This window comes from Cucurbita maxima, unplaced genomic scaffold, assembly GCF_002738345.1.
Source record: "Cucurbita maxima cultivar Rimu unplaced genomic scaffold, Cmax_1.0 Cma_Scf00342, whole genome shotgun sequence".
Taxonomy (NCBI): Eukaryota; Viridiplantae; Streptophyta; class Magnoliopsida; order Cucurbitales; family Cucurbitaceae; genus Cucurbita; species Cucurbita maxima.
Window position 1 is genome coordinate 18,969 of NW_019272358.1, and position 19,865 is coordinate 38,833.

A 19,865-nucleotide genomic window follows, 5' to 3' on the forward strand; every position below is an offset into this window, starting at 1 on the left:
CTATGTGGGTTACAATATAACCTTAACTCCTATATTTAAAACTAGCTTAAATATGACAAACAAATATTTAAACTATAATTAAATAATGTAATTAATAAAATGTGCTTATTGACTCATCGTTGGACTAGTTTCATAAATTCAGTGGAGTTCATTAAATGCAACTTAAAGTGCATTTAATTCATCTCTTTTTTGAAGCTCAACTTTGCACAACATATAAGGGAGGTCTCCAGCGTCTTCTAGAATTTCTTTTGATGAACTCACCATAGCTTGAATATAACTGTATAAGGTTTGTTGTAGCTTCTTAGCTCTCGTCCTTGTAATTGGACCTTCAGATATGAAAATTCTTTGGTCGTGGTTCATATCATAAACTTTAAAAAAGTTTGATGAAAGTAAAAAGCAAACTATAAAATGAATTAATATCACAACTTGAAACAAAATGTACCACAACACAAGTACCCACTACCAATCAAGATTTGACTTCTCCTTCTCTTAATAGCCAAACGTTTGTGAGTAATAATAAATCCTAGAAAAGTAAACCTAATAATTAATTTCATAAATATGAGAAATTAATATAAATAGATAATAAGGAAATAAATGATGTGTTGTGACTTATAAATATTTGATATTTGAATTTTATAAGATTTTGGTTATTAATGTAATATGTATGGTGAAAAGAACCATATTTTTTAAAATAATTAAAAAAAAGAATAACTCGACAACCTAAACTAAAAAATAAAGGGTTGAACGGGTAGTAAACTCTATTCAAATTTTTTAATCATAGTCCTCCGAGTGCCACGATCGTGAAATACGAGGGAATCAAATTGAAAAAGAAAATCAAATTCTCTCGAGAATTTTCTCTCCATCTCAAAAAAAAAAAAAAGTGTGAAATTTCACGAGATGGAGAACGAAATGATCAGAAGTGGCTTATCCATTTCCATACCGTAGATTAGAGATGTCCATTTTATCTACGGGGACCCACCTCGAATGGGGAGGAGATTTTCCGTTTAGACGAGGAATGAGGGAAGGAGTGGACAACATTTTTTTTCCCGTTAGATAAATAGGGCCGATGAAGTTCTCCTACCTTGTCCCGCCCAATTCTCTGTCTCACACACACACATGCAGATACACACATTGTAATATTTAAACTAAAGACAACGTTGTAATTTTTTTAGTTTTGTAATATTAAAATTTAAATTATTACCAAATAAGTTGATAGAAGGTTTTAGGATTCATTAGAATTATTTTAGATTATATTAAAAATTAATTTTTTTTAGAAGAAATGGTAAAAATTATCAAACCCAATTACAACAAAAATAAATTGAGAAAGTTTTATGGAGAAGGGGTTGAAATGGTGACCGCGAAGGCTTCTCTATTCAAGTCACCTAAGTACTTCGGACATAGATGTTAATAAGAATGCCATAATGAAACCAAGGTGGAGTAGGTTAGGATGTAGATTGATTGTACCACAAGGTATGCATCATTCATTTGTTATTTTGAATACAAGCCAACAAAACCAATGCAATCATTCCTACAAAAATTACATTATTATATATAGAAGGGGCCGCCCAAACTGACCACTATGCGGTCGTCTCATGCCTTCCGGTTCACTACCCTCATCTTGTTTTTAGTTCTTCTTGTGTCAGTGTCCGAGTCTACTCCGCCGGAGGACCCTATCAAATGCCGATCCCCAAACGCCAACTGCACCATTACAAACGCCTACGCCACCTTCCCAGATCGGGCCATCTGCCGGGTGGGAGAGGTGAAGTACCCAACCACAGAGGCGGAGATGATCTCCGCGGTGGCGGCGGCCACGAGGGCCATGAGGAAAATTAAGGTGGGCACTCGATTTTATCATAGCATTCCGAAGCTGGCATGCCCGGATGGGGTTGATGGGGTGGTGATAAGCACCAAGTTCCTGAACTGGGTTTTGAAGGTAGATGGGGAGGGCATGAGTATAACCGTGGAGGGTGGAGTGACGGTGAGGGAGATCATAGAGGTGGCTGCGGCGGTTGGGCTTGCGTTGCCGCATGCGCCTTATTGGTGAGGCCTCACAATTGGTGGGCTGCTGAGTACGGGGGCACATGGCAGCTCGTTGTGGGGCAAAGGGAGTGCTGTTCATGATTACGTTGTGGGGATGAAAATGGTGAGTCCTGGAGGAGCCCAAGATGGGTACGCCAAAGTTCGGAGGCTTGTTGATGGCGATCAACACCTCAACGCTGCCAAAGTTTCATTGGGAGTTCTTGGAATTATTACACAGGTGACGATCCTCTTCTTCTTAGATCATCAAAAATACATTTTAAAAGAGTTTAAAAATCACCTTGAATTTTTTAAATTCAAAAAGTTTCAATAGCCCTTAAAAAAAAATTAATAGTATTCCATTAATAACTTTAATACCATTAAACTTTTATAAAAATAAAAAGTTTAAATCTTCTTTAATGTTAGTACCCTGAAACTGAAGAAGGGAAATGAGATGTTTATAAATGATTTTCGTCTATATATCGAGGGTAATAATTGTTTAAAACATTTTTTTTTTATATAAATGTTAAGAGTGGTAATATTACCAAGTATTTTTCAAGCAAATTTTTAAATTTTATTATAAAAATTGAAGAATATTAATAAAACTTAACAAAGTTCACAAATTACTAATAATTTTTATTCGAATGTAACGATATGGTATTATTAAAACTTGTGAAAACTCTGGTAACTAGGTAGAGTTTCTACCCCTATAGAATACTGCATATATTTGGCAATATTAATTGATGAGTAGTGCGTGTGTAGTTCACTCTGAAATTGCAGCCCATGTTCAAGCGATCCATCACCTATTTTGAAAGGGATGACACTGATTTGAGCGATGAAGTGATTAGCTTCGGTAGAAGCTACGAGTTCGCAGACATGACTTGGTATCCAAGCCAGCGAAAAGTTGTGTATCGCACAGACACCCGCGTTTCATCCAATACATCCGGCAATGGCTTGTATGATTTTATTCCATTTTGTCCCACACCCTCAGCCGGCTTGGCCATTGTTCGTGCCTCAAGTTAGTGTGAATCTACGTGTTATAAGTTGTCATGAAAAATACGTTTATGTCATTTATTTTAATTCATAATTCTCATTTATTCGGTTCATATTCTCATTTGTTCGATTCATCTATCGTTATTTGTGATAAGTTCTGCGGTGGATTGTTATAGCACAGAACATAAATAATTGGATCTACTGTTTTATTAATTCTAAGCCTGACATTGAATATCCTTTACAAAAATATAGAAACCACAAATAACCTAAAGTAGACAACATAAAAATATCAACAGAAAAATCCCAAAAAGTCCAAAGAATAGCACTCCTAAAGACTAGAACTATATTTGAAACAGGAGTTGACTAGACCAATAACTCCTAACCATTTGATTCATTTATGGTTTATTTGGTTCATAACTCTCGTTTATTTGGTTCATAATTCTCATTTGTTTGGTTTATCTTCCATTTTAATACATGAATCATCTTAATTCATATATGAGCATTAATGTTTCTTTGTTCCATGCATGAGAATTAGTATTACTGTATATGTTTATATAAAGGCTCATCTATTATTGTTTTGAGCTTTGGAGTCACTGTAATTTTGTATTTAATTATAGACAATTAGGAGAAACTTTGTTGAGAGATTTTGTATTAGGGTTGTTAGGAGGGAGTCCTACATTGGCTAATTTAGGGAATGATCATTAGTTCATAAATAACAATTCTCTCGAATAAAACTATGAGAGCTTATGTTCAAAATGGACAATGTCATACCATTGTGGAGAGGCGTTTATTCCTAACACTTTGTAGTGTGAGAGATATACTTTGGTTACTACACGTAAATCTGTCTCTTTGTTTATTTTCTATTTGTGGGTGTGCGAGTGCGATCAATTTTGCAACACTACGAGCGAGCCCCTGACCCTTGTAGCTTAATTACCCACTTCAAGTTTTGACATCTTGTTTTACATAGAGGAGTACCAAGAAGCAAGGCGTGATGCAGCTGGGAAGTGTCTTAGTGCAAAGATTATCACGTCACTTCTCTCACTATCAGCTTACGGATTAACCAACGATGGTAAGAACACACACCAAAGACCATTACAAAATTCTCTTAATTAACCGCATGCAATTATTTGAATAGGTATCACATTTCTCAAATATCCAGTCATCGGGTATAACAATCGGCTTCAATCCTCTGGATCTTGCCTAGACAGTGTCAATGATCTTAGAATCACAGCATGCCCTTGGGAGCCATCGATAAAAGGGGAGTTTTTCCACGAAATAGGTATCAGCATTGACTTAAAAGTGGTGAAAGGTTTCATAGAAGACGTGAGAAAGCTTGGTGAGTTAGAGCCCATGGCGTTTTGTGGCCTTGAGCTCTACAATGGCATATTGATGCGCTATGTCAAAGCCTCCACAGCCTACTTGGGGAAGGAAGAAGATGGCATCAACTTTGACTTCACATATTATAGGAGCAAAGACCCAATGAGTCCAAGGCTTTTTGAAGACGTGCTTGAAGAGGTGGAACAAATGGCGTTGTTCAAATATGGAGGTATTCCGCATTGGGGGAAGAACAGGAACATTGCATTTCTTGAAGCGATTGGGAAGTACAGAAATAGAGAAGGGTTCTTGAAGATTAAGAATGAATATGATCCGTATGGGCTGTTCTCAAATGAATGGACCAATCAAATTCTTGGAGTGGAAGGAACTGTGAGCATAGATAAAGATGGGTGTGCCTTGGAAGGATTGTGTTTATGCTCTAAAGATAGTCATTGTGCCCCAAGTAAGGGCTACTTTTGTAGGGCTGGCAGAATTTATAAGGAAGCTAGAGTTTGTTCTTATATAGGATTCAAACCTTAGCCAACTTCAATATTTCTCTGTATTTGTTTGCCATTTCAGGCTTGACTACGTCGTGGGCTGTTTTGACGCCATAAAAATTTTCGGGGATCATTTGAACTATTGTCTGGAGCTATCTAAGCTATTGACATGCTCCTCCCATCAAGCTATCTCCAATCTAGGCTTTCGTCGTAATCGATGATATATGAGTTACGATGATGTATGAGTTATGATGCTCGATGTGCGTAGTATATATATTTCGATGAATGACGTATTTGATATGCTTGATGCACTTTATGGCAATATGATGAGTATGATGATTGCGTCAATATGATGAGTATGATGATTGCGTGACGTTTACCTTAATATGATGATGTTTTCCATATTGAACATGCTATATGATGATGAGTGTCATATTGCATCATGTTGTTAGATCGACATAGGACACAACCCCAAGAGCATGAAAATGATATTAATATAAATATCCACGAGTATGTGTTACCTAGAGTAACAAAGAGATGAGACTAGAGGGTTGTGTCAGAAGAGACATTATGATGGATTTAGAGTGACCTCATGCATATTGTATGTTCATAAGCATAGGGCTACTTCTCCTGGAGATGATGAGTGCGGACGCACACAGTATGATGATGAGTGCGAATGCGCACAGATGAGGGTGTTCATAAGACACATTACACTATGGGGTTCTATTGACCTCCGGACATCGCTACAGATTAGCTTAACCAGAGGGTCCAAGGGGTGTGCGAGCGCCCTGGGGATTAACACTCGCACGTGTGAATCGTGTGTAAGGAAGTACTACACATCCAATTTGTCCGAGACTGGAGGCCACCCTTAAGATGATTAGAGATAGGTCCCTAAATCAAGATTGCATGTGTTTGCATTTGCACAGGGCCACTTACGGAGTATTCTTTGAAATACTCAAGCGGTGTGCCACATCATTTTTCAGTTAAAGGCAAGACACACTTGTACGGAGGACGGCGACATTGCGAGCAAAGACTGTGGCACGTGCATAGGGTAGACTAATATTTAAATTTCTAGTCTAAGTTAGAATATGTTGTTTTTCACTTCATTGTTTTAAATTATTTTGTATTTTTTTTTTATATTTTCTCTAAGTTTTAGTATTTCGTATTTAAACACGTAAGACCATGACTGTGCTTTCCGGAGAAGAAGTTGTTTTAAACGTTTTTCGAAGTTTACGTTATAAATGATGTTCATGTAAGCGTTATATTTCCGCATTATAGATGAGCATGAGACAGTTGTAGCAACTCCGAGTATGTGAAAATTTAGGGTCGTTACATTTTCAGTCTATAAAGAACGTGAAATGGACAATTTAAGTGATTTCTAGTTGCTATGAGCACGTTCAATGACTGTGTTGCAATATTTTCTGTATAACACATGTGAAAGTTGTTTGAAAAGGATTTCACTCAAAAGAGTGCTAAATTGGGGTTGGGATTTTTTTTTTTTTGGGAATATATTAAAATAAAAATCTTATTGGATGTAAGTAATTTCTTGGTTCGGTAAGCATATTGAACAAATATAAGAACACTTCCAAGGTGTTTAAAAATGTCTTGTTTTTGTTGAGACGAACATTTTTTGAAAATTTATTTTATAACATATCCGTTCTTTTGTTTAGAAAGTATGTAAAATAGACGTTTTTAAGTGATTTTTTTATTACTATGGGCACATTGAACACATAGTTGATTGTTGAGATATTTTTTTTATCGCATATGTTAAAGTTGTTTGAAAACGACTTAACTAGAGAATACACTATATTGAGAGGGGAGAGGGCTAAGAAACTTAAGAAGAAAAGACTTATGCTCGGATCTTTTTGCTTATAGCATGTGATCTTATTTGAAAATGACTTATTCTCGCAGACATCTATAGCATTTTTTTTTGTCTTTTGATACTGTATCAAAGGGACAATTTAGAAGATCTTTGTTGCTATAAGCACATTGAAAGAATACACGACTATGCTGGGATATTTTGCTTATAACATGTGTGAAAGCCGTTGGTATTTTTAGGATGGATGAAACAAATTTGAAAAGTTCACATATTTTCTGTAGGTGAGAATTGCATTATATATTTTGTATACATGTTAGTAGGATTACATTGAACAAGTTGTGGTTGAGACAATAAGGGACAATATCCGATAGCGGTGCGCTTGAGCTATTACAAATGATATCAAAGCCAAACTCCGCAGTGTGTCAGGGAGGACGCTAAATCTCTAACGGGGTGGATTGTGAGATGACACATCAGTTGGAGAGGGGAACAAAACATTCCTTATAAGGGTATGAAAATCTATCTCTAATAGACCGTTTTAAAATCGTGAGACTGACAGGAATACATAATGAACCAAAGTGAACAATATCTATTCGTATTGGATTTGAACGGTTACATTTATACTTGAGCTAACATGTCATATGATAAAAAGTTTATATCTGAGCACTCGTTTCAACACATTAATTCCATCTATGTTTCATCGCATTTACATTACTTTCACTATATTTCACATAAATTTTCATTCAATTTAGTTACCTAAACATTAAAGGATAGTCTATATCATATTAAATTATTCGATCAAATAACATTTCCAAGTATAAATATAAAACATATAAATATCATGTATGAGTTTAAATATAATTTATAAGTTCTACACCAACTACATCCATCCATTCCTACACTTCAAATTGAACTTCTCTATCTCTACCTAACCTCCCATACATATAATATAATCTATTGACCCAAAGCATAAAGCAAACCAGACCAATCCCACATGGGTCAATAATAGCATTCCCTAAGCTAACTAACCCTTCCATTATCATGTGTTAGGTGGGAGCCATTAGTATATGAAGCATCTTAGATCATTCTAGTCGTCTACTTATTCTTATCTCCCAAATAAACAAATATTGGTCCTCTTAATTTAACAAAAGTTAGCAGCCACTGAGTTATTATTGGATATAATATCCATATGGTCGCCGCCACGAAATTATGTCCTGCTCAAATGGCAAATGCATTAGGTGGAATAGTAAGGAAAATACAACCAAGAACACTCCATGTCAAATCATGACACTTTCTGTTATTCTTTCTTTTTTAATTACAGACTTTATTGACTTTACCCAGAAGCAGAGGAAAAAGAATTTGAAAATTTTTAAGCTTTATTCTATATAAACACTCGATATCAGCGTCGTCGTTGTTTCAAAGCTCTGATTGTCTCTGTTTCTGTAACGTCGAAGTAGGCTGTGAAAATGGTGATGAAAGTGGCGGTTGTTTTTGTTTTTCTTGTCGCTGTGCGTGCGGTTTATGGTGCTGATATCGTTGTTGGCGGCGATTCTGGGTGGAGTCAGGGGTTTGATTATGGTACCTGGGCTGCAGGGCAAGTCTTCAAAGTTGGCGACTCGTTGGGTAATTGTTTGAATTATGAATAGAATGGAAATTGTGGCGTAATTGGATTTGGGTTTTGTTTAACGTTTGTGAAAATTGCAGTGTTCAATTATGGTGGGAGTCACTCAGTGGCGGAGGTGAATGAGGCGAGCTACAAGGCGTGTTCGTCGACCTCGGTGATTAGATCTCACACTGGCGGAAGCACGTCGATTCCTCTGTCTGCGACAGGGCCAAGGTACTTCCTCTGTCCAACACTGGGTCACTGTTCCAGCGGCATGAAGCTTCAGATCAATGTTGTGGCTGCCAACGCCACCCCAACCCCACCGGGGACCACCCCACCGGCTAACACCCCACCGGCTGACACCCCACCGGCTGACACCCCCCCGTCGCCTCCGTCTCCAAGCGCAGGCTCCTCTGGTTTTATCAGTCTCAACCAGTTGATCTTTGGGGCTTCCATTGCCTGCTTCACCGCCCTGTTTGTTCTATGAGCGTGAGCGGCTTGGGAAGATGCAGTGCTTGCCTTTCTTTCTTCAATAATTTGTGATCCCTGTTAGTTTTTGTTATCTATTTGGTTGGATTCATGTTGCTTATATTCACCCAAGAGTTCCATAAGAACACACCAACTCACCTCACTTATGGTGTAAAAGAGGTGTTCGTCTTATGATCTCTTTTCTTCCCGTGTTTCATATTCTCATATAAATTAAATTTTTATATTATATTTCATTCTTTCTACTAGAACTAAAACTACCTAAAATCTCACTCAAACTTACCAATTACCTTATGCCAACATAAAAACAGACATTTTTATCGAGTTTAGTTGGGTTAAATTGAAAAAATGGTTTGAACAAACTTAAAATAATTATATGTTTAGTTGGATTTATGATCGGAAAAATTTGAAAGAGGTTTAGGTTAGGTTGATTTTTTTAAAAAATTATATTAAAAAAAATTCTACAGCAAGTCATAACGCATCTGTAACATCTGTTATTAACCCTATTTTGAGATAATCGGATTGGTTAGGTTACCCGACCAAAAAATGTCACATCGAATTTTTTTTTAGTTTTTGAGAAATTTAATCCAATTCAAATTAAAAAAATAAAAATAAAAAAAATAAAATTACTAGTTTTTATTTTCGGCATGCGGTCCAGTTCCTAAATATAAACTCTTGCAAGAAAGAAGCCCAGTAATGCGTAGCTGGGTTGATGGGCCGACCGAAGTCAAAGACAACTTAGGGGCTCTTCCCGATCGACTTCTTCAAATCCTAAGGTTGAGCTCTTCACGTCTCCAGAATTTTTAGTCGCAGAGCCGGCGGGAGAGGAAGGAAGAACGGTGCAAGGCGAGTGCAATGTCGGGCGAGGATTTGGAGAATGGAGAGTTTTACTTGAGATATTATGTGGGGCACAAAGGCAAATTTGGACACGAATTCTTGGAGTTCGAATTCCGACCCGATGGCAAGCTTCGCTACGCTAACAATTCCAACTACAAGAACGACACCATGATTCGCAAGGAAGTCTACCTCACCCCTGCTGTCCTCCGGGAGTGCCGTCGAATCATCTCCGACAGCGAGGTCAGGATCTTACTGTCGATGTTCTTTCCTTCTATCTCTCTAGGGTTTCTTCTTGCATCGCCGTTTTCTGTCTTTTTTATTTATTTATTTTTTCGATTCTTCAATTGGGTTTTGTTACTGTTTTCTCGTTTACCTTCGAAATACATTTCCTTATCCCTGGGATTTTTATTATAAAAAAAATCATCCCTTCAAGAAAAAGTTTAAATGGTTTGCTGGACTTTTGAAAGTATTCAACCTGGATAGCTGCATCTTTACTTTTCTTATATAATGTGGATGTGTAGGGGTTTTTTTCCTTAATGTACCACTTCATTGATCTGATTCGGAATGACGGAAAATCAAAATCGAGTTGTATGTCTTATTTAGGAATTCCTGATTTGTTCTAAAATATGGCACCTTCATGCTTTGGATCCTAACATTTTTGGAATGATATTCTGCTAAAAATACATATTTTAGATGTTCATTAGGAGTGGCTTCAATGGTAGTTTTCAAGCTGGAAGTCCGTATTTGAACAGGAACAAATTCACGCGTGATGGTGGAATTTACCTGTTCTATTCTATGTTTATATCTTGTAACTGATCTTCGAGGCTATTACTATAATTTTTAATTGAAAACAAAACTTGCATGAAGTATAGTCTTATTAGTACTTGACCAAATAACTCTGGCTTGCCATTTGAATGGTGATGACCCCAAAGAAGATGAGTAAGACCTCTGTCACTATTATTGTTTTGGAATGTTGGATTAATTAAGAAGTATTCTCAACACTTGTCTGCGAAGGAACTGTGAATAAGTGAAGAGTTTCGACAAAGAGAACATTAACTAAGCCAGGGGGTAAAATGTAGTTTGGCAACCTTCTTCTTCTTCTTCTTCTTCTTCTTCTTTTATTTTTCATTTTTTATTCTTTTTCAAAGTTTGTTGTCGTGTAGGTACTTACTGGTTCTGTGCAAGCACCCGAAGTGAAAACCTTACCCTTTTAGGACCTTTTGCTTTCCAGATAGCTTTGACTACTTTAGCATCAAGGGGGTAAATCCACCTCTATAGCCTGCCCAGTGCTATCTGAAGCTGACATTTTAGAGACAGAATGTTGGTTGACGGCAACCTCTTGGAGACAGAATGTTACCATTCAATAGTCTCAAAGTCATTGGGGTTTAGAATAGTCTCATAGTCATTGGGGTTTAGAATAGTCTTATTGTCATTGTGGTTTAGAATAGTCTCATGGTAGTTTGGTTTTCTTCTGAACCTAGGATTCTAAGGTCAGCATTCCTCTGATCAACGTAGATTACTAAAGAACCCATTGGAATCAACCACTTCACTCCAACTCTTGGGGAAATAGGAGCTAAGTATCCTCCCCAAAAAAAATTCTATCGTCTTTACCATCAATACATTTATCCATTTTTTAACCTGTAAAGAACATTTATCTATTGAGGGCCAATATCTTCTAGAACTTGAAGCACTTACAGGACGGTTTGTTGAGGCAACCTCTTGGAGATAAAGCGACAGTGATACCCACTCAATAGTCTCAAAGTCATTGGTTTAGATTACTCTCAAGTCATTTGGTTTTCTTCTAAGCCTAGGATTCTAAGGTCAGCATTCCTCAGATCAACATAGATTAATAAAGAAGCCATTGCAATCAGCAACTTCACTCCAACTTCTAGAGAAATATCATGGAGCTAAGGAACCTCCCGAAAAATGATTCTATTGTCTTTATCATCAAAAAATTGATCCATTTTTTGCACCTATAATGAATGTTTAGAAATTGCGAGCCAAGGGCTTCTAGAGCTTGAAGCACTTACAGGTCGCATCATCCAACCACTGGGGTACTTGGTGCATTTCCTATTTATGATTTTCCTCCATGGTACATATCAAGTAGGGCAAATTCTTCTTTGTATTGCTTCAAATACTATTCACTGATTCCTCACCTTTTTCTTGTTACTCTTTTCACCCAATTTTCATCTAAGGCAAAGAGATAATCCCAATTTAAAAGGTTGCAGCCACCATCATGTTGAGTTCCTTTTCATCAGAAATTGCAAATCAAGATTTCCTTTCTTTTGACCACCTTTGGAAGAATTTAAAAAATTAGATAGTGTAGTATATTGGACAACAGACAACACAACATTTGCAAGGCAAGTTACCACAATTATGCAGTAAGAAGCTTCTTTAATTAGAATGGCAGCTACTTTCTTTCACTGGTTTCCTAAGTTGATATTTCCAGGTTAATGTTTTGTTGCTGCGTCTCCATGTTTGGATTGATTTTTCACGAGTTTCTTATTGATTTTAAGATGGATAATGATTAATTTTTCTAAGTTAACCTTCGTGCCGAAAAGAAAGTTAAACTTAATGAGATTGTTGAGCATGATAGCATTGTTGCTTGAAAACGGAGCATGTCATTCACAAGTCAAAGATAAATGATCTGAACAATGTCATTACCAACAAAAAATCTTTAGATGCTATCATCTTGGGAGCCTTTGTCAAGTGAACTATTTAAAGTATCCACCTCTTAGGCAAAGAGGAAGGAAAAGGGGTCACCTTACTTCAGATGTCTTGAAACTTTAATTTAAAACCTCTCAACTTTCCATTACAAAAGATCAGAAAGGTCCTGGCATGCCATTAGAACATTCTCTTTGATGTTTCTCCAAGATTTCTTCAAGATTTCACTTCAGCAGCCATCCTGGCTGGAAAATTTTCAAGGCCAAAACTATTAAGTGCAGCTTTGCTTCCTTCCTCAAAAAAGCCATGGCACTCAAAAGAAAAAAAAAAAAAACCAAAAAACAAAACAAAACAAAAGTGCTCCAAAGCTGAGAGAGATACCCTTTGCTCATTATCATCGAGCATTAGGACAGCTAATTAAATAAGATTTTAGATAGGAGAGATTACTAAAGATATTTGATTGTGACGATCATTGATTTGTAGCCTATATTTTTCAAAATTAGAAGGCATAGGCTCCCATTTCAAATTTCTTGTTTTCAACAGATTGGAAACAATCCACAGTGATGTGAGGCAATCATTTAAATCTTGAAAGATGAAATTCGATATTCCAATTTTCTATTTTTCTATTTGGGGTTAATGAAAAATCAATTGATCTATGTTGTTTGACCAAGTGAAATCTCCATTTGACGAAGGTTGATCAATCAAAGAAAGGTCATCGATAAACCTATTGAATCTAAGCCTCTAAGCCTATTTTGTAGGTAATTTTTCCATTTGAAAATCTCTTGTTCTCCATCTAGTAATAATGAAGTCACGACCAATGCACTACATCTTGCACTATAGTTAGAAAGAGCCTCGAGATCATCTCAAAAGAATTTTACCTGATTATATTTGTTAAAAAAATTTCTGGTTCCTCATAGATCTGATCTAGTATCCCCTTGTATGGTGCTATACTGAAGAGGATGAGATTATTTTACCATTTGGATTTTGAACTTCAATTATTTTATTCCTCACTTTCTGAATAAAATGGCACAGTCCTGATAAGTTTGAGATGTGATTTCTTTGTTACTCTTGTATTTCCTTTCTTGTTGATGTATTTGATGAAGAATGTTTTGAGATATAGTCTGCTTGTCACTTGCCTCTAAATGCTTCATTTTTATCGTGTTTTGAACTTAATTACCTCTCTATATTGCCTGCGTTCAGATTATGAAGGAAGACGATAATAATTGGCCAGAACCAGATCGAGTTGGACGACAGGAGCTTGAGATTGTGATGGGAAATGAACACATCTCCTTCACCACGTCTAAGATTGGATCTCTTGTTGATGTGCAGAGCAGCAAGGATCCTGAAGGTTTGCGGATATTCTATTATCTTGTTCAGGTAAGGCTTAATTTTCGATGTCGATTATTTTTACATGGAAGCTTTTTATCTGCCCCTTTGGTCGTTTTTGTCTCTAGATTCTTGAATATTATATTGAATCCTTTATACTCTCAACACTGTCCAGCTTAATCATACTTGTGTTTCTTTGGCTGTAGGATCTGAAATGCTTTGTATTTTCTCTTATTTCACTCCACTTCAAGATCAAACCAATTTAAAGAAGTGCTAAAACTCCTACTGTGCAATATGAAGAACATGTACTTCTCTCAACGGTGAAATCCTTTTTTCTTTTTTGGCTTTTTGGCTTTTGAGAATTCTTTTCTGTATAACAGAAGCCGGGTGGTGTTGAATGGTTGTGTTTGATTTCTTAAAAATGCGCAGAATTTTGGAGATTTAGAATGTGTTATTTTTGAGTTCCATTTTCTGGACTTGGACTTGGTGTGTGATTATGATGATGACGACGACGATGATGATCTGTGTTGACATCGATCTTTTATATTGAATTTTGTTGGGGCTGTGTGTATGTTGTGGCATATTGAGATATTATTTCTTAAAACTGGGATTTGAAAAACAGTTCAATTAAATGGATGGTGTTTGACTGGAAATCAAATAAACCCAGCTCGCTCTCCTTATTGTATAAAGAATCACGTGATTATTCCATCAGGGTATTTCTTTCTTGATTCGGTTTGTGCTTGAACATAAATATGGATCATCCTGTCCTTCTGTATCACATCCCAATCAGCCAGTATTGTAATATTGAATTAATTAAAAAAAACTGGGAAAGGAAAAAATTCAACTTGAGCTAAATTGAATTAATTAAAAAGAAAATAACAAGAGTAGCCCAGCGTATATGTATCTAATAGTACAATAGGTACACTATATAGGTAGAGTTAAATGGCTCCAACTATTCCTACAAAACCTCTTAACCCTCCTCCCAACAACCTCAACCCAATATGGTATTTCTCCCACATATGCGTATGTACGAGCTCACCTGAGGGTTTATATGTGCGTATGTGGGTCTGGGTAGAAAATTACTACACATCCAGTGCTACTCGGAATCGAAGCTTAGATCAAGGTCGTGAAATGATGTTTAATGATAGGTCCAAACATGACTACATATGATTGCATTTCCTAACTCCAGTGGTGGGGTCACTAACTGAGTATGTCTTAAAATATTCAAACCACGTGCTGCTCTTACTTTTCAGGTAAAGCAAGACACGAGATTATGCCTCCACTAGTAGGGACGACGGAAACGCCAACATAGTGGTGATAGGTACCTTATATGCCCTTTGGTATCTTGCCCTAACTTTATTTGATTTGGGGTCTATGCAGTCCTTTATATCTGTTCAATTTGTTAGTCATGCAAGATTCAGATAGAGCCTTTATTACATGTATTGTTTTTTAGTACCACAACAAGAGTAGACTTAATTTCTAGGGATAGTGTGAAGGGTGGCCAAGTATTTGTCTTCGGGCAAGTCCTAAATGAAATGCTGGTAATGATAGACATGATTAGTTTTTATGTAATACTCGAGATAGATTGGTTAGACTGAGAATCATGTCTGCATATACTATTACATAAAAGAAGTGGTGTTTTTTTTAACATTGTCACAAAACAGCTTTAAGTTCAAGGGTACATGTGCGGGAGTTACCCCCAAAAGTAGTGTGTATGATGAAAGTGAAGAGGTTGATTCAGCAGGGAGCTTGGGGTATATTAGCCAGCGTCGTGGGCACAAGGAAGGAAGAAAATCTCTATCACCGGTGTTAGCGGTGAACGAGTTTTCTGATGTGTTCCAGAGGATTTACTAGGAGTACTCCATCCTCAGCAATAGATTTTTTTGCATAGAGCGTGAACCGGGTATCAATCTTATTTTCAAGGCTTCGTATCGTATGGTACAAGAAGAGTTGAAGAAACTTAAGATACAATTACAAGACTTTTTGGAAAAGAGTTTCATTCATCTCAACATGTCTCTTGGGCTGCACCTATGTTATTTGTAAAGAAGGATGGATCGATGCGTTTTTTGCGTCGATTACAGAGAGTTGAATAAGAAAACAGTGAAGAACAAATACATTCTCTTCCGTATAGAAAAATTGTTTGACCAGAACAAGATACGGTCATTATGTTACTATACATGACACATTATGCCATTAACAATTGTGGTATGCTATGAAAGTAGGGTACTATATTATACACACTACCTTATGTAATAACACGAAAGGATTATGCTATGTATGAACTGAACAAAGATACACATTGCATCATACACACGTCATAATTATAACCGAAGGATACCTAATACATATTGTATACTCACGTGCATCGAGATACTTCTCTATTATGATTAGTATTTGAATATATGTTAAATTGAATAAAACAGTCGTAACGGAACAGTTGAAAGTAGATTAAAAACGATGCATAGGCACATGAAAAATAGGTAGTTTAGGGTTCGGGAGTGAATGACACACTCCAAACCACGTGAAGTGCAGGAGGAGAAAAGAGTGTAATGTTGGAGATAATGCCAAAATGATTGTGTAGAGAGTGTTTGATTAAGAGGAGGGAGAAGGGCGTGGAGTGTTGGGAGCCATGGAAATTACTTATTTTCGAAGCGCAAGACATGAGAGGCAATGAAGAATCTTTTGTAAAATTTTGCAAAAAGGGAAATTTCATCTCTTTCATGCATTTGTTGCTATTAATATTTCAAATGCAACATTTTTAATACTCCATGCGCTGTTTATTTAGAACATCAAAACTTTCCCCATTTACCCATTGGGCCTTCAGTTCTAGTTTGTGTGCTCTGTCACAACCAATATAACATAAACTAATAACAACAGTAATGAAGAACTAAAGCATTTTAGAATTGGAAAACGTGAAAAACATAACCAAGTCGAAGAAAACATGTGAAAAACATAACCCCCATTGCCTCATCTATCTCCCTCTCCAACATCCTCGTATAACCAATCCCTGTTCCTCGTATGACTCATTTTGTTTACGGTGGTTTAATTACAATGGGTATCAAACTGGGGATGTTTGTAGACGTCTTTTAGTGTCTCATATCTAAAACTTCCTAAATATTCAAGCAAAATAATGCGTATTAACATGAATTGGTGGAGCAAATTAAAAGGGGGGAAACGAAAGGAAGGGAAGCTCAATACTAAATCCGTTGGCAATCATTGAAGCAGCTTCATTGAACTATGAACAAACAAAAATTGAATTGAAATATTTAGTCATTCGCTTTACGTATTTCGTTGCCCAAGATTTGTGTGCTACCCATATTTGCACTCCTAGCTTTATGTAGATATCTATTGCTGATATTTTTACAGGTAGAGAATATCTATCTAAAATTTGATTCCTATCCTCTTGTTTTTACGATTTAGTTTGTAGTTTGTATGAACTGAAAATTAGATTTAGGACCGGGGAATTCATATTATTAGAGTCAAACACTCCAGCTTGAGTAGATGTGGACTGTCGAATGCGGGGCTCACACCTAGTCCTGTTTTTGTACCCATACTATACGTAAACCGCGAGGTTGTCACTGCTGCAGTTTATGCGGTTAACTCCAACCACCGAAGTATTTTGTGTGCGGCAGTAACAAAGTAGGGGGGTCAGAGGCTATTGCTTTCCACGCATCATTCTTTTACACTTCCCTATATATACCCCTACAATTTCTCTCACCTTCTTTAGCTTCAAACGTTGTTTAAAGAACATGGGGCTTTGTGGTATCAGGGTGCCTCAAAATCCCACGCTTTCTATTCCTCATCATTTCCATAACAATACCCATATGAGGAAACCTTTGTGCACTGCCATTTCAGCTGCGGTATCTTCGCCTTGTGTTAAGTTGAAGCTAGGCAAGCGGTGGAGGGAGTATCAAGGGCTTCATAATTGGGAGGGCTTGCTAGACCCTCTTGATGAGAATCTCCGTAATGAGATTCTTCGTTATGGGCAGTTTGTGGATGCGGCTTACAAGTCATTCGACTTCGACCCTTCCTCCCCTACCTACGCTACTTGTCTATACCCCAAGGCCTCATTGCTTGACCGCTCTGGCCTTCCTGCCACTGGCTACCGTGTGTCTAAGCATTTGAGGGCTACCTCTGGAATTCGGCTCCCGGGGTGGGTCCATAAGGCTCCCTCTGTAGCTACTAACTCTAGCTGGATTGGGTATGTGGCTGTTTGCCAGGACAAGCAGGAAATCTCCCGGCTTGGACGGCGGGATGTTGTCATTGCTTTTAGAGGCACTGCTACTTGCTTGGAGTGGCTTGAGAATGTCAGAGCCACACTGACTAAGCTTCCCAGTACGGGGTGTGGACCCCACATGGCGGTTGAAAGTGGGTTCCTTAGTCTTTACACTTCCGGGACGGATTCGTGTCCAAGCTTGCGCCAAATGGTACGTGAGGAAATATCCCGGCTGCTACAATCGTATGGGGACCAGCCTCTTAGCTTAACCATTACAGGACATAGCCTGGGTGCCGCACTTGCAACGCTGGCGGCTTATGATATAAAAGAGTACTTCAAACGAGCGCCTATGGTGACGGTGATGTCGTTTGGAGGACCGCGCGTGGGGAATAGTAGCTTCAGGAAGCGAGTGGAGAAGCAAGGGACGAAGGTGTTGCGCATTGTGAACTCGGATGATGTCATCACCAAAGTGCCTGGCTTTGTGGTGAAGGAGGAGGAGGAGGAGGAGGAGGAGGAGGGAGGGCATGCGGTGGCATCCAAATTGAAGGGCGGCGGAGTGCCGCGGTGGATTCAGAAATGCGTGGAGGATACGCAGTGGGCGTACTCGGAGGTAGGACGAGAGCTGCGGCTGAGTAGCAGAGACTCGCCACACCTTACGGGGATTAACGCCGCCACGTGTCATGATTTGAACACGTACCTTCACTTGGTTGATGGATTTGTTAGTTCCAGCTGTCCATTCAGAGCAACGGCTCGCAGAATACTCCGATGAGGAAATTAATTTAATTTAATTACCAAAGCCACCACCCGGCTCCGCTCACAAACTGTACAAATCCTATCCATAGGATCCGACTACGTGGCACGCCGTGTACATTCCCTAACACCAACTAACCCATATTCAACTCTTCTCTCTGCTCACGTGTACCATTTCACCGCCCACATTTTCACAGCTGGGACAGTGAATTTTCTTTTTTCTTTTTCCTTTCAAACAAAACAAAATAAATTAGCATCTCTAAAATTTTACCCTTCCAAATCTGCATTTTCATTTTTATTTATTAAAAAATAAATAAAAACAAGGCAAATGAAAGAAGTATGGTTATAATTAGAGATGAAAATGTTTCCATCCTGGTTCTAAATATCTAATTTTTTTTTTATTAAATAAAAACGAAATAATGATTGGTTGAAAAAAATATTAGTAGATTAATTATTAATAATATTATAGCGAATGAGAAGAGAGAGAGAGAGAGAGAGAAGGAAAAGGCGAGGGTTGTAGTTTTGCTGGAGAACGTGACGTATGGAAGTAAAGTTTTAGTTAATGACTAAAATGACCCTGAGATTTGAGACTTGAGACCGACCGTAAATATTGAAAAATAAAAATCGAAAATATTGGACCACCGACCCCGTTCGGTCAGGGACGCTCAACATGTAGTTCCCACGTGCGCCTTCCAGTTCCCACTTCCCAAACTGCCCCTGCTCTCTGCCGTCCACACCTACTCTCCCCCATATTCTTTTTCTTTTTCTTTTTCTTTTTCTTTCAAGATTATTTAAACCTCAAAATTAATGATTTCATTTTTTTTTATTCCACATCAAAATTTATAAATGGATATGCATAAAAATAAAATTAAAATTTAAAAAAGTTTTTAAAAAATACTAAAATAATATTGTCCCATTCCACAAATGTTGACGTTTGAATCAATAATTATTTTGATTTTTTGAAACCGTAGAGGCATGCCATGCGTGCACAAATTTATGTTCTTTAATTTAGAAAAATAAAATATATAAATTTAGTTTTAGAAAAACCCAATTAAGATAAGCTTATAATTGTAGAAATTAAATTAAATGGAATTAATCTATTTTTTATTTTGTAATCAATTCGGTCTTCTCATGTTGATTGTCTTATCTTTTTGTAACACCACAAATTTTGTATGCTAATTAATTTAAGAGTATTTTCTTACCATCTGCTTATTCAAAATATTAAATCTTAGACGTAGGGCTACACTAATACTATCACGTAACCAAAGAAGAGTATCATAACGGGGTAAGAGGCTGATTATTAATTTTTATAAATATTTATTTAAAATAGGGACTACATTTCTCTGT

At 37.3% G+C, this 19,865-nt stretch overlaps 4 protein-coding genes across 4 annotated transcripts; all 4 read left to right on the plus strand.

The window, feature by feature from the left end:
• Positions 1-1,458: 1,458 nt before the first annotated feature.
• LOC111474382 (probable L-gulonolactone oxidase 6) lies at positions 1,459-4,864 on the plus strand. The gene is given in 4 exon segments (XM_023119492.1): positions 1,459-2,257; positions 2,779-3,034; positions 3,977-4,078; positions 4,145-4,864. Coding segments are annotated over 4 exon segments (1,755 nt in total). The 5' UTR covers positions 1,459-1,579; the 3' UTR covers position 4,864.
• Positions 4,865-8,017: 3,153 nt separating this feature from the next.
• On the plus strand, positions 8,018-8,943 carry LOC111474381 (uclacyanin-3-like). Its single transcript, XM_023119491.1, has 2 exons — positions 8,018-8,259; positions 8,341-8,943. The coding sequence occupies exons 1-2, from the start codon at positions 8,103-8,105 to the stop codon at positions 8,724-8,726; spliced, it is 543 nt and encodes a 180-aa protein (XP_022975259.1). The 5' UTR covers positions 8,018-8,102; the 3' UTR covers positions 8,727-8,943.
• A 466-nt stretch (positions 8,944-9,409) lies between these two features.
• LOC111474377 (protein mago nashi homolog) lies at positions 9,410-14,123 on the plus strand. The gene is made up of 3 exons (XM_023119487.1): positions 9,410-9,802; positions 13,427-13,603; positions 13,759-14,123. Exons 1-3 carry the CDS (start codon positions 9,581-9,583, stop codon positions 13,816-13,818), a joined length of 459 nt encoding a protein of 152 aa, XP_022975255.1. The 5' UTR covers positions 9,410-9,580; the 3' UTR covers positions 13,819-14,123.
• A 3,178-nt stretch (positions 14,124-17,301) lies between these two features.
• LOC111474376 (phospholipase A(1) DAD1, chloroplastic-like) lies at positions 17,302-18,767 on the plus strand. The gene is made up of 2 exons (XM_023119486.1): positions 17,302-18,525; positions 18,741-18,767. Exons 1-2 carry the CDS (start codon positions 17,302-17,304, stop codon positions 18,765-18,767), a joined length of 1,251 nt encoding a protein of 416 aa, XP_022975254.1.
• The last annotated feature ends 1,098 nt before the right edge of the window (positions 18,768-19,865 follow it).

Excerpts from the sequence above, each read along its gene's own strand:
- LOC111474377 (XM_023119487.1), top strand. The coding sequence starts at position 9,581 with ATGTCGGGCGAGGATTTGGAGAATGGAGAGTTTTACTTGAGATATTAT. Across the intron at positions 9,803-13,426 it reads GAATCATCTCCGACAGCGAG|ATTATGAAGGAAGACGATAA; the intron begins GTCAGGATCTTA and ends GCCTGCGTTCAG. Across the intron at positions 13,604-13,758 it reads TATTCTATTATCTTGTTCAG|GATCTGAAATGCTTTGTATT; the intron begins GTAAGGCTTAAT and ends CTTTGGCTGTAG.
- LOC111474376 (XM_023119486.1), top strand. The coding sequence starts at position 17,302 with ATGGGGCTTTGTGGTATCAGGGTGCCTCAAAATCCCACGCTTTCTATT. Across the intron at positions 18,526-18,740 it reads TCAGAGCAACGGCTCGCAGA|TTTTTCCTTTCAAACAAAAC; the intron begins ATACTCCGATGA and ends TTTTCTTTTTTC.
- LOC111474381 (XM_023119491.1), top strand. The coding sequence starts at position 8,103 with ATGGTGATGAAAGTGGCGGTTGTTTTTGTTTTTCTTGTCGCTGTGCGT. Across the intron at positions 8,260-8,340 it reads CAAAGTTGGCGACTCGTTGG|TGTTCAATTATGGTGGGAGT; the intron begins GTAATTGTTTGA and ends TGAAAATTGCAG.